The sequence below is a fragment of the Panthera uncia genome, chromosome B4 (assembly GCF_023721935.1).
Source record: "Panthera uncia isolate 11264 chromosome B4, Puncia_PCG_1.0, whole genome shotgun sequence".
In the NCBI taxonomy this organism is placed as follows: Eukaryota; Metazoa; Chordata; class Mammalia; order Carnivora; family Felidae; genus Panthera; species Panthera uncia.
Window position 1 is genome coordinate 57,993,563 of NC_064809.1, and position 14,198 is coordinate 58,007,760.

Below are 14,198 nucleotides of genomic sequence, written 5' to 3' on the forward strand. Positions count from 1 at the left end.
CCTAGAATGGGAAAAAGGAGATGTTAAAAACGATGGAGAAGCTCCCAGCCCAGATAATTGAAGGCACCATGGGATATCATCAGCTGCAGTGTGGAGGTCAGGATAAACGGGTAGGTCAGAGGAAGACGATGGGAAGTCGGGATGCACTGGTTTTTAGACATGGTAAATTTGGCTGCCAGGAAGTCATGCCTGCATAGATGTCAGTCAATAATTGAAAACAAAGGACAAAAGCCTGGAGAGAGGTTGGAGCTGTGGTTGCACATTTGGCAGTAATCTGCATAAAGGTGGTATTAAAGAGGAGGGCAGAGAGAAGAGACAAGAAGTCAATGATAAAGTCCGAACTGCTTATCTAACAGTGGTTGGAAAAAAACATTGGGCCTTGTGATGGAACCAAAGAATGAACAATCCAAGGCAGAAGAAAAGGTCAGCAGGAAATTAATGGGGAGAGTTGAGAAAAACATTCAATTTTGTGATGAGGGTTATTGTGATGTTTCAAGGAGTGTATAGGTTATAGGTTTCTTTAATAACTGTGAAAAACCAAAGAGAATCTTGACAGCAAAGGGAAAGTCTAGAGGAGCAGAAATAGTGGTTAAGTGATGGACTTGTTTTGCTATTCATGTTTCTTGTTAGAATACAGGAGATAGGATCACGTCCTCAAATGAGGCTCGATTCTTACTGATACATTCTTCCAAAGAACCCTTTCTTCCAAAGTTGAATACTGACATAATAGATATTATGATCATGAAGAAAAGGGTTTACATGAATCACTGTCGAAGCAAGATCCTGTGACACAAAGAGAGATTTTCAAGGGCAGCATCTTCTTTTCCCCCATGGGACTCATGCTTCCATACAACATTTCTCTTCCCTAAATCCCCCAAATTATTGTACAATATCTTCCTTGGCTCCATCCCAATCTTGCTTCTCTCCATCTAATTTAGATCTAGAAAGACAAGACTCTTTTTGCTGCCTCATTTCCTTCCAGCAAATGTCCCTTCAGCATTGTGCAACTTATCCTTGTGGAAAGTTCTCCATCTTTATCTTGAGTCACCAAAGGCTCTACTTCAGTTAATATGTCTCTGGCCTTCTCTGCTTTGAAATAGTTGATAATCAGTCTCTGTCTTCCCAAGGATGCACCCTCCCCTCATGTCCACATGCCACACATTCCTGGTTCTCCTCACACCATTCTGACTGGACAGATTTGTGTGTGTGTGTGTGAGCGTGTGTGCGTGTGTGTGTGTGTGTGTGTGTGTGTGTGTTCCTCTTTCTCTCTTAACTCTTCAGTGCTAATGTTTCCCATGCTAACCCATCTTCTTCTCTTCCCCCCTCAGAAGTCTTTCTCCACACTTCTGCTCCACACGCAGACTGAAGATTCCCCAACTGCTGTCTCTTAGTGCAGACTCATTCTCTGAGGCTCAGACCTATGTTGACCTCTGTGCTGGGTGTGTCCCACTGGAGTGTTCAATGTATGCTGCAATTTCAGTATTTCTGAAGCCAAACTCAGCATATTCCTCTCTAAATTCTTCTTCTTCTTTTCTTCTTAAACTCAACTGTTGGTACTACCATCCACCCAGACACCCAACTACCTTTCATATCCATTTCTAACCACTGAGATTTAAAAATTCTGTCCCTAAATATTTCATGACCCAATCCTCTACCTTTAATACTGCCACCCTAACTCTCCTACATCACGGTTTCATTACTTTTCACGTGGACTACGTCCTAACAAACAACCTCTCATAGCTGCCCTATTGCTCTAAAACAAAAATTAGACCCTGTATTCCTCTACTTAAATTCTTTAATGATTCAGCATCCTCTATAAGCCTACAGGATAAAGTCTAAGTTTTTTTTTTAACATAAAAGGCCACATATGATCTGGCGAATCTCTTCCTTGGACATGCCCTGCTCCAAAATTCATGCTCCAGAAACACGGAGCTCCTTAGAGTAACTGAAGACTTTCATTGTGCTGTTCTTATCCTCCATGTCTGTTCTTATGCTGGTCACTCTACTTCTACCCATTTTAATACGACTAATTACCGTCCATTTTTTAACCATCAGCTCAGTGACCATTTCTCCTTGAAGCCTTTCCTGACTCTTTCTTGAATGTCCCTTACCACAACCTGAAGGGGTATAACAACCTGTGAGCTTCTCTATTATGTCTCTGAAAGTGTTTTTTTTAATTTTTTTTTATTATGAAATTTATTGTCAAACTGGCTTCCATACAACACCCAGTGCTCATCCCAACAGGTGCCCTCAATACTCATTACCCACCCACCCTTCCCTCCCACCCCCCATAAAGCCTCAGTTTGTTCTCAGTTTTTAGGAGGCTCTTATGTTTTGGCTCCCTCCCTCTCTAACCATTTTTTTTTCTTCCCCTCCCCCATGGTCTTCTGTTAAGTTTCTCAGGATCCACATAGGAGTGAAAACATATGGAGTCTGTCCTTCTCTGTATGACTTATTTCACTTAGCACAACACTGTCCAGTTCCATCCATGTTGCTACAAAAGGCCATATTTCATTCTTTCTCATTGCCACGTAGTATTCCATTGTGTATATAAACCACAATTTCTTTATCCATTCATCAGTTGATGGGCATTTAGGCTCTTTCCATAATTTGGCTATTGTTGAGAGTGCTGCTATAAACATTGGGGTACAAGTGCCCCTATGCATCAGCACTCCTGCATCCCTTGGGTAAATTCCTAGCAGTGCTACTGCTGGGTCATAGGGTAGGTCTATTTTTAATTTTTTGAGGAACCTCCACACTGTTTTCCAGAGCGACTGCACCAGTTTGCATTCCCACCAACAGTGCAAGAGGGTTCCCGCTTCTCCACATCCTCTCCAGCATCTATCATCTCCTGTTTTGTTCATTTTAGTCACTCTGACTGGTGTGAGGTGATATCTGAGTGTGGTTTTGATTTGTATTTCCCTGATGAGGAGCGACGTTGAGCATCTTTTCATGTGCCTGTTGGCCATCCGGATGTCTTCTTTAGAGAAGTGTCTATTCATGTTTTCTGCCCATTTCTTCACTGGGTTATTTGTTTTTCGGCTGTGGAGTTTGGTGAGCTCTTTATAGATTTTGGATACTAGCCCTTTGTCCGATATGTCATTTGCAAATATCTTTTCCCATTCCGTTGGTTGCCTTTTAGTTTTGTTGATTGTTTCCTTTGCTGTACAGAAGCTTTTTATCTTCATGAGGTCCCAATAGTTCATTTTTGCTTAAATGTTAAATAGCCATGATACTTATTGTGTTTGTACTCCACAATAGTCTGTGAATACCCTGAAGACGGGCATGTCCAATTCATGTTTGTTTCCTTGGAAGACAGTTCATTGTTACAGTTCATTATTTGGTACACCTCCAAGTGTTAGAGGAATGTTGGAAAGGTTTGGAAGATCCACTGAGGAGAATGAGATAGTTGACAAAAGGTGAACCAAGGAGGAAATGGGATTTATTGAAGGCCCAATTGGAGTTATAGAGGATAATGTTGTAGTGAAGCCTTCACTCTTGTTTTGTGACTTTAAGCAAAAGATTCTTTAGCTCAGCATGGTAAAAAAGATGGTGAAGGTAACCTGGACTTGGTGATTATTCAAGGAGGAGGAAGGATTCTAGGGTGCTAGGCCAGCTACAGAGACAACCAAAGCCAGAAAGGGCTGTGGTATATTGAGAATAGGGTAGAGCCAAAAGGAATGATGAGGCAAGGAGAAAGTTGGATGAGTCTGAGAAAGCTAACAGTGGGAGAAGGAGAGGAGAGTATGAGGTGTGAAGTGTGGTGTGTGTGTGTGTGTGTGTGTGTGTGTGTGAGAGAGAGAGAGAGAGAGAGAGAGAGAGATGAAAAACTGAGAGAAGTTACAGTCAGTGAATAGAAGTTCAAGCTGCTAGAAAAATCATCTGTGGATTCACAATCTAACAAAATAAAATAAAAACCATTCTGTCATTTAATCAATATGTTATTGTGATTAAAAATCTGTTTTCTAGTTGGTGTAACCTTTTGCAACACATTCTACAGTCAGAGAATCATACAAATTGCAGAAATAATAACAAGATAGCTTTGAGATATAATTCATCTATCTATTTCTGGAAGCAGAGAACCCTAGTCCAACCCTCGGTTACATAGTTTTTGTCCAGCTTTCATTTTGAAATTATTTTTCCCAAAGCATGACAAATAAAAATCACTCTAGCCCCTCCCTCCTCCTGGACAGTTTCTTCATCTATTATTTTAGTATTCCGAGAACACTTACCACAGATGAAACATGTTGTCTTTAGAATTTCTTCCTTTTTCTGTTTTTCACTTCTGAGATCAGCAAAAGTATCAATGATAACACCAAAAATCAAGTTAAGAACGATGATGATAACAATGAAATAAAAAAGAAGGTCATATACCACTCGGGCAGCAAACAAGGGCTCCTGAAATAGGATATTTTAAAAGTATATCAATATATATACACATTTTCAAGGCAAGTTGATTTGGCATATTGTCTAACATGGAGAATATATTCAATTAATGTTTCCTGAATAAATACAAATGGTACTCCAAGTTGGAAAAAAAATGACACACACTTTCTATCTTCATATTCTTTTCCTTAAGTGTCGTGAAATAAACATCACATCTGTTTCCCAGAAGCCCTTGTATTCTCTAGGACTTCTACCCCTCCCAACAATCAGACACGTACCTTTTCTTTTCTTTTTTTTTTTTTTTACTTTTTATTTTTTTATTTATTTATTTTTTATTTATTTATTTATTTTTATTTTTATTTTTTATTTTTTTCAATATATGAAATTTACTGTCAAATTGGTTTCCATACAACACCCACTGCTCATCCCAAAAGGTGCCCTCCTCACTACCCATCACCCACCCTCCTCTCCCTCCCACCCCCATCAACCCTCAGTTTGTTCTCAGTTTTTAAGAGTCTCTTATGCTTTGGCTCTCTCCCACTCTAACCTTTTCTTAAAAACCACTTCCTTGTAAGATTCTGCTAACTGCATTTTGGCACATTGGGACCCTATCCCAGAAGCTACACGAAAAGCAGACAAGTAGCCATTCCAAAAGTCAGTGATTAGGGAGCTGAGAAGGACTTGTCAGTTTCTAGAGTAGATTTTGTTCTTGGCCTTATAGGGTCAAGGACACACAGCTCCAGGTTACTTCTCTTTGATGGACAGTATGAAAACACACATTAGAGATTCTAATCCAGCTGTTTCATAGATGAGGCACCATTAGATGAACTGACAATATGCTACAGCTGGCCTGTCGGAGAACTGAGATTTTTTTTTTATGTCTCCAGCCTGGCGCTTGAGAGTTTTGTAGCTAATGAGAAAATTTTCAGCCTTGCCATTTTAATATATGAAATCATGTTAGAATTTGTTCAAATTTTATATTCATCATGGATAAATAATGGTGGCCATTACTATTCAGAGACAAAGAGTAAAATCTTCATGCCTGAGAAGACTGATAGACAAGGAGCAGCATAGTTTCTGTTATTTATGTAACAATTAACTCCTGTATGAAGTTTGTAGGCATGATCTCATTGCTGTAATACAATACACAGTTCAAATTTGGAAACTTTTCATGACATACATAGATTTTTTTAGTACATTAGCTATTTCTGTGTAATTCTAGCATACAATGAATTGGTTTTAATGGCCACCATTATACTTTGAAAACAAACAACATGATATGGTATCCTGAAAACAAAAACAATACTGTTAATGCTAGTAAGAAGGTTTTAAAAAAATGATTATGTTCAGGGGCGCCTGAGTGGCTCAATTGGTTAAGTGTCCAACTCCCAGTTTCAGCTCAGGTCATGATCTCACAGTTCCTGAGCTGGAGCCCCCCGTGGGGCTCAGCGCTGACAGTGTGGAGTCTGCTTAGGATTCTTTCTCCCTCTCTCTGCTCCTCCCCTGCTCGTGCTCGTGTGCTGTCTCTCTCTCTCGAAATAAATAAATAAATTATAAAAAATGATTATATTCTCCTTGAAAAAATGTTTTTTTCTCCGGCTTACATCTTTCGATGGCCTTCTCAGAACATCTCCCACGCCGCCGCCATTCCTGAGGCCCTGGTTCAGGACAGTGACAATGCACATAAGGAGCGTGTCACACGTCCTTTCAATTCCATCTTCATACTCTTCATCTGCTATGAAAACACACAAATTAAACACCGCAGCAAGCTCATGTTTTTAAATATGCTATCGTCTACTTCCGAATCTCAATTTCATTATAATTGTGCCACGACACAATTTTTTGAGATCACACAACATGCATTAAATGTTGCAGCATGTGACTGACACAGACTGAGAAGGTCACACAATGGGATTCTGAAATATTTGTCTTCTTCCATCGGTGAAAAAATCACCGGATGAAAAGTACAAAATATAAGAAAGCTAGTATGCCTTGTGCACTGTGTCGTGTGGGGAGGCTGTGGTAAGAGCTCAGGAAAACAGCTCACCTAGGAGGCAAAGATATTGCAGGTGAAGGGACATGTGAAGGCAGTTACATGGGCATGGCTTCAAATTCTACTCTGTCCCAGTACTGAGACTTCAGCAGTCACTTGACCTCAATATCCTCATCTATAAAATGGGGAGGTCTGATTAAGGGTGAAACCCTTCAGAACCTTATATTTAGGATATGTAAAACACTGCACAGAGATTAGCATACACCTAGTAGGTGCTTAAAAATTAGAGCAGATATTATTTCATTACTTTAGCTAAGCATCTAAGCTATTTTATTTATATATTTTTTTATTTTAGAGAGAGATAGTGCACACACACACATGTACACACACATGAGTGGAGGAGGGGGAGGGAGAGAAGGGGAGACAGAATCTTAAGCAGGCTCCATGCTCAGTGTGGAGGCTGACGCAGGGCTCGATCTCACAACCTGAGCCAAAACCAAGAGTTGGATGCTTAACTGACTGAGCTACCCAGGTGCCCCTAAGCTCTTTTAATGTTGAGCATTGAGCTATGGACAAGAATCACAATGTATTTATGTGAACAATTTATTACATGGGAATGTACTTATGTGAAAATATTTAGGAAGAGATGGGGAGACAGAAAAGATACAATGTGACAGAAAAATTCCTGGTCTTATTTTGTTTAAAGGTAAAGTTACCAGACTTGGTAATTATTTCCCAGGCATTTAAAATAGTGAAAAGTTCATACTAAATTGGATATTAGAATCAGGATTTTCTAAAATTGGTAAGTGAGCAGAAGCGTATTTTTCTTGTTACAAGGTTAAAGAACCATAAAGGCATTGACTTTTGGACTTGTGTGGCCACAGTGTGTATGTCAAAGCAGGAGTATGGAAACAACCAGGGGAAAAAAAAAAAGAAAGAAAGTCTAATTTTGTCTACATGATCCAACCAACAGCCTGTTTGGTACTTTGTTATAAAAAGCCTGATCTTCCTCTTGTGAACTGACTTTAACTTCACATGGATAGGGGATCCCAATACTTTCACCTTATTCAGAGCTGTTTCTTTTTAAAACATAAACATATACCTCGAGAGGAAAGCTGAAGTCAGAGATGGGCAAGTATCAAGCTCAGCTTCAAAGCTAGCAGCAGATTCTGGGCCAGACCACTTGCCTTAGAGGTGAGCCTTGAGGCACATTCTGATTGAGAAAGTAGAAGAAATAAAACTGCTTTTGGAGGAAGGAGAAATGGGGAAGAGGTGAGGCTCGCAGGGGCAGCAGCGCAGAGGAAGAGACGAATCAGACAGAGAAATCTCAGCGTGCAACATGCTAGTTAGGTCTCTGACACCTGAAGGTGCGTTCTAATGTGATGGCTAGGAAGACCATAAAGAAAACTGGTTAGAAACGCATGAGAGGGGGGCACCTGGGTGGCCCCTTCACCTAAGTGTCCAAATCTGGATTCCAGCTTGGATCAGGATCTCATGGTTTGTGAGAATGAGTATCAGGCTCTGTGCTCACAGCATGGAACCTGCTTGGGATTCTCTCTCTCCCTCTCTCTCTTCCAATCCCCTGCTCTCTCTCTCCACTCTTTCTCAAAATAAGTAAATAAACATGAGAAAAAAAATAGAAATGTATAAGGGAATTAAAGGAATTTTAAAAAGAGAAACACGGTTTTCCAGTAATGAGGTCATATGGAATAGGTCTATATGCTACTTTGCTATGGTTAGACTTTCAATCAAAGCAACCTTATATTTAGTGGAGGGATCTGGGTTCATATATTTAATCAGAAACTACCTGGTCATGTCACATAAGTGCTTACTAATGACTTAATATGTGCCAGATTGGTCAGTACATAGAAGCCACATGAAAGTCCTCCCATCTCTCCCCAAGAATTTAAGAATGAGGTTGTTCATTCTGTCACAGGTGAGCTAGTAAAATACGCACACAATTCACATGATTAGCCATTGTGAAATAAAATTCATTGGCTGCAAATATATATAATGAGAGTACTGACCTTCTGTGTGGCATATAAACAGGGGGAGAATGCCCAGGTCAGGTCAATGACAACAATTGATATTCACTCTATAATATCCGGTGCAGAGGCATGCTAGTTTTATATAGCAGCCTCCAAGAGCTTGGTTTTAATAAGGCTCTATCTTTGTAAGATGGATTTATTCACAGTATGTTAAGCCAAGTTCCCAGGCCTTCAGGCTGAAAGCCAGGCCCTGAGTCATAGTAAATTCACCTAAGTAAATGCCACCTTGTGGAGACCTACCTACATAACCACCTTGCCTTCTCTATGCCAAACCTGCCTCATCTCACTACCTCAACAGACCCTGTGCTAGGTGCCGGGTATACAGGTGGGGAGAGCAGAGTGTGGGGGTCCCTAGGAGATTTGTGGCTTCCTAGGAAAGATGGGTCAGCAGGTGAACAAAGACAATGCAATGTGCAGGCAGGGTGGTATGCATCTCACAGGATGGGGGGCATTGGGGACAGCATCTTGAAGGAGGTGGCGCCTGAGTTGAATATTGAAAGAGATATTGCCTGGCTAGTAATATCATCAAAGTAAGACATTCCAGGCAGAGAAAGTGGGATGAGCAAAGGTCAACAGGCATGAACGCATATGAGGTGCTTTTGGAACCGCAGGTGTATTGTAATGACCGGGCCTTTGGTGCATGTAGACAAGTGTGAGAAGAAAAACAGGAAGGGGCCTGTTTATTATGGAGAGACTCACACACTCAGATAAAGGGTTTCAACTTTATCTGAAAGCCAAGAGGAGCCACTGGAGAACTTTAAATAGGGGCAAGGTGGTTTATCAACTAGCTGATGAAATAGTATGAGATAGAATATTTACTTAAATAATAAGGCAAATTCACATGTGTTTAAAGCCACAGAAGTGATACAAAGAAATCAGAATAGAGAAAGAACACTTAATACTAGGGATAATGAGAGGGGAGTCCCTCTAATGACTATAGCCTCTGAATTTGCCTTGAATATTCAACGGATTAAAATAGTAGCAGAGAGGCATTCACATGGTATGGCCACAGAGCCCAAGAGGTAGAAAAACATTCACCTATATGATGAAGATAGAAGATCAAATAAACCAGTATGTAGAGGAGTGGAAGATAATTCTGGGGAGAGAAACTGGGGGCTCTCTGTGAGTTTGGGTTTTATTTGGCAGGCAATGGAGTATCATGAAAATCATGCATTGGGGTAGGGGAAAATATACCCAAAGCAGTGATTTCTGGTAAGCAGTCTAGTGGTGATACAGTAGGTGAATTGAAGAGAAGAGAATGCCTGGAGGTAGAAAGACCAGATAGGAGGCATAATGTGTGATGAGCCTCAACAGGGTGATGGCCATGAGAATGAAAAGTATGGATGAACAGGAGGTGCCATGACCCCAGGCATGAGGGAGAAGGCAATGTTACACATCCTACTGAAGCTTCCAGCCAGAGCTTACTTGGGAATGGATGGTCCCATTAAACCACAGAAATTGACAACTGAGAAGGGGGAGCTGGATGTAAGGTGTTATGACGAAGACAAAGAAAGAATTTCAGATGATTTCTGTGTGTGTAGATGAGAAGATGAGCAAACATTTTTAAATTTGTTAAATGTTTGTTTATTTTTGAGAGAGAGACACAGAGCACAAGCAGGAGAGGGGCAGAGAAAAACGGAGACACAGAATCCGAAGCAGGCTCCAGGCTCTGAGCTATCAGCATAGAGCCTGATGTGGGGCTCAAACCCAGGAATTGCAAGATCATGACCTAAGCCAAAGTCAGATGCTTAACCGACCAAGCCAATCAGGCACCCCAGAAAACATTTTTAAAAGCTACAGAGCACAAGACAGCTGGGAGAGTAATGTGACCTTAAATTCAGGAAGAAAATAACTTAAAGATGGAGAAGGCACAAAAAAGTGTAAAAATTACAGAAGAGTCAAAGGCAATGAGAAGCAAGAAAAGGTCGATGGATTAAACATTAAGGTCATCAGGAAACAACGGGAAGATGGTAGACAGTGAAACAGAAGACGACTGATGCAGAAATCAAGGAGAGAGGGTAGGTCAATTGTTTTATAGGAAACTTTGGTCCTGAAAGGAAGGAGATGGATTAGTTTGTGGGGATAACAGAGAGCAGAGGAAGGTTCAAGCAGATGGTAGCAAGGAGATTTCAAATGCAAGAACAATAATCTAGCTAATGGTGGCGAGGGGGTAATGATGAAAACAGGCAGTTATAAAAGAAGCGACAGCACAGGGGCACCTGGGTAGCTCAGCCAGTTAAGCATTCAACTCTTGATTTTGGCTCAGGTCATGATCTCACAAGTTTGAGCCCCATGTTGAGCTCTGTGCTGGCAGTGCAGAGCCTGCTTGAGATTCTCTCTCCCTCTCCTTCTGCCCCTCCCCTGTTCTAAATAAATGGATAGATACATAGAGAGATAGATAAATAAATAAATAGGCTTTATGGAAAAAAAACAGTGACAACACATGCTTGTGTACAGGCAAAAGTAAAGAATTCATGGAAATAGATGGGCCATGTGGACACACTTAAAAAAACTAAATATATACCTGTAAGAAACTGAGGACACACTTGGCACATGGGGGGTAACAAACGTAGGTATCATAATTTCATTATTGGTGATAGAGGGCTACAAAATCTTATACAAAGTTATAGTTTTAGTATAACAAACTTGATACTTGAACAATATGGGGTTAAATTATCCTCCTTTTCAGTTGAGTATTAGTAAAATAAAGTGGTTTTTCTTAATTCATAAAAGAAATTGAAGTGTTTTATATGAAGAAATGAATAAAAATATATTCGATTGGCTCCGATCCGAGGTGTTAATCTATAAATTTTTTCAAATATTGGGCATGCTTGAATTAAGAGCTGTTAATAAGACTATTTTTTTCTGTTTTAATAATTAAATTATCCATTTTTAATGATTTTTTAGAAACAACAGATTATCACTGAGATATATATCTGAAAGCCTGAGTGCAATTGAAAATTTCTTGTTGGTTAGTTTTAAACTTTAACTACAATCGCTTCATTATGGAAATTCTTTTTTTAAAAATTTTAACTAGAAAGAGAGACTTAAAACGCGGGGCCCCCAGTGGGAAGCCAAGACGTAGACTGGCACTAAGGCTGATTGGTTTCTGCTATTCCTCAGTCTTTTTCATTAAAGTAAAATACCAAAACATGTTACATTTGAATTACTCATTAGTGTGAGAAATCTGTGAACTCCCTCCCTTTTCTGTATATTCAAATGACCTTTCCTTGGAAAATAATTGTAACTGTGTTTTGTAAATTGCCTAAAAAAGCCCTAAGCTTTCTAGAAAATCAGTTATTAAATTTTTCTGGTGTTTCTTTGGTGATTATATTTGTCTAAGAATTCAGGTAGGTAGGAAATAAAAGTTCTTTTTATTTTTTTTTCCGACCACAGTTGGTTGCCAGTTACCGTACGAATGTGCGGCTCCTGGGACAATGACCCTACCGGCATCTGCTGGAACTTCCTCGGGGACCGGCCGCTGGGCTTCCCAGTCACCACAAGGCTTGTTATTCTGCTACTGTGTATGTGTCTGGGCCTTTTGTAACACGGACCTGCTGTCCACAAGGTAACAAACCAAGGCCGTCACAAATGCACACTAGGGTTTGCAAATTAAAATTTAATTCTGATTGTAGACATAGAAAAGTTATTTTTAAATCTCAGTGGCACATGGTGCACAGCAAACACCAGGTTCTGGCTTTTATTCACTTCTGCAGTAAATACATGTGGCCAAGGGCTAGAGGATCAAATCTGTGGACTTTTCAGCCCAATGAATTTTATCACTTAACCGTGCCAAACGCAAAACGGGCACAGGGGAAAGAGTAGGCACATTAATACAGGCATTCCTGCAGTTTTAAAGACTGATTTAGGAATGATTGCCATCAGCTCTGGCTCCCAACAGTGTTCCTGTCACCCTCTGGGGCTGACATTCCTCTGCTGTCCTCATCTCCATTCTCTGGGAGCTTCCCTGCAAAGTCATACCTGCCTTTCCCTGCTCCCAGTGCAGGTGGAGCCTAAATAAATGGAGACTTTGCTTCTGGCGTAATAAGCCAGGAAGAATTGTCCCCATCTGTCTATCCCGAAAAGGGAAGTTCTCTTCTTTGGGTAATATATGAGGTGAGTCACAGGTTGTAGAGGTTTTTATGAGAAGCCTTTTATGAGTTTGTATTCAGAGTTGTAAATCAATATCCAAATGGACTTTGTGATGGAACAGAGTTTCTCAACCTCAACACCATTCATATTTTGGGCTGGATGGTTCTTTGCTGAGGGGGGCTGTCCTATGCATTGTAGGATGTTTAGCAGAATCCCTGGCCTCTATTCATCAGACGCCCCTAGCATTCCTCCCAGTTAATCCTTTAACTAGAAGACAATAAAACTTAGAAGACTGGAGGACAGGCCCTGGAACTGGAGGTCTAGCTTAGTCTACGAGCTATTGTGACCTTACTTAAAGTTTGTGTCCTTCAGTGTTTTTCCGTATAACGTGAGGATAATTAAGAGCATCTATCTACACCCTTGACATGCCTCAGGGCCCTCACCCATGCTGTTCCCTGTGCCTAGAATTACTTGCACTACCTCTTGGTGTGATTGGCTCCTTTTCATGCTCCAAGTCTCAATTTAAATAATCCCTCCTCAGAAAGGCCTTTCTGTTTGCTCTACCTACAGCCAAACTCTCTTGTGATTATCTATCATAGCGCCGCTTGTAGGACTCACCATATTTTATGACTTTTTATGCCTCCCCCTCAGTGTTTTATAAGTTCCATAAGGACTAGGATCATGTTTGTCTGTTCAATACTATGTCTTGAACACCTAACATGGTGGCTGGCCAGTAGTACAGGCTCAACAAGTATTGCTATATGAAGGAACGAATAAGGATTTATAATTATAATAATTAATTGATTATTAAGGTTTTATTAGTTATTAATAATTCTATATAAAAATATATATATAGATTCTATATATAAATATATATCTAAATATATAGAATTATTAATTATATATAATTAATAATATCATGATCATGTGTACTGAACCGACTTAATGAATTTCTGGTTTTACAAAAATATTCACTTCACTTTTTTTAAAACGTTAAGATCAAAATGTCACAATTAGTAACAGCACATAAAACAATTACAATAGAATGCCTGGTTGGTTATCAATAACAATTGTATAAAGCCTAAAATTTGTAAGATTGTACAGAGCTGGGCAACCACGTCCTGGGACATGCTCACAGCACATAAGACTGGGAAGATCTCACTCCAGGACAAGAGCCTCTGGCAGCTATTTCCCCGAGTCTTAGGAGCTTCTGGCTCCCATGCTGGGGATGAGCATCACTAGCTCAGCCACTGTGCTGGGCCCCTGGGTCTCCCATCTTTATGGTCTCTGGCAGGAAGAATGCTGGCTTTGTGTTTGGTTCACTGGCAAAGTAATATTCTTTTCTTAAAATCAAACTATAGGTAACGTATATTTGCTTTAAAATAAAGGAAATAATTGTAAGGTAATATTCAGAGACAGGAGAGCAAGGCAGGAATTGAGTCACTATATACTTGGGACACTGTTGTTAGAATATTTGTGCTAAAAAGAAAGTAAAATTTTTAACCCATTATTTTTCACACTGTTAAGGAGAAAGAAGGCTGTATTGAAAAGAAGATAACAAGTTCTAGTGACAATAGATTGAAGTTCAAGATGGGGTAAAGATCCTAAGAGCTATTTAGTTTTACACAGCTACTTAAACTATGCCCAAGTTTTTAAAATAGCTATGATATTTCTTTTTA

At 40.0% G+C, this 14,198-nt stretch overlaps 1 protein-coding gene across 2 annotated transcripts in view; it reads right to left on the reverse strand.

Annotated features, from left to right (window-relative positions):
* ITPR2 (inositol 1,4,5-trisphosphate receptor type 2) overlaps positions 1-14,198 on the reverse strand; it is a 490,724-nt gene that overhangs the window by 57,032 nt on the left and 419,494 nt on the right. The window contains exons 53-54 of one of the 2 annotated variants that reach the window (XM_049627177.1): positions 5,991-6,118; positions 4,233-4,398 (exon numbers count right to left, since the gene is read on the reverse strand). In XM_049627177.1, coding sequence (XP_049483134.1) covers positions 4,233-4,398; positions 5,991-6,118 — 294 coding nt within the window. Of the gene's footprint in view, positions 1-4,232; positions 4,399-5,990; positions 6,122-14,198 lie in introns of both variants that reach the window. The other variant, XM_049627176.1, reaches the window with a different exon arrangement.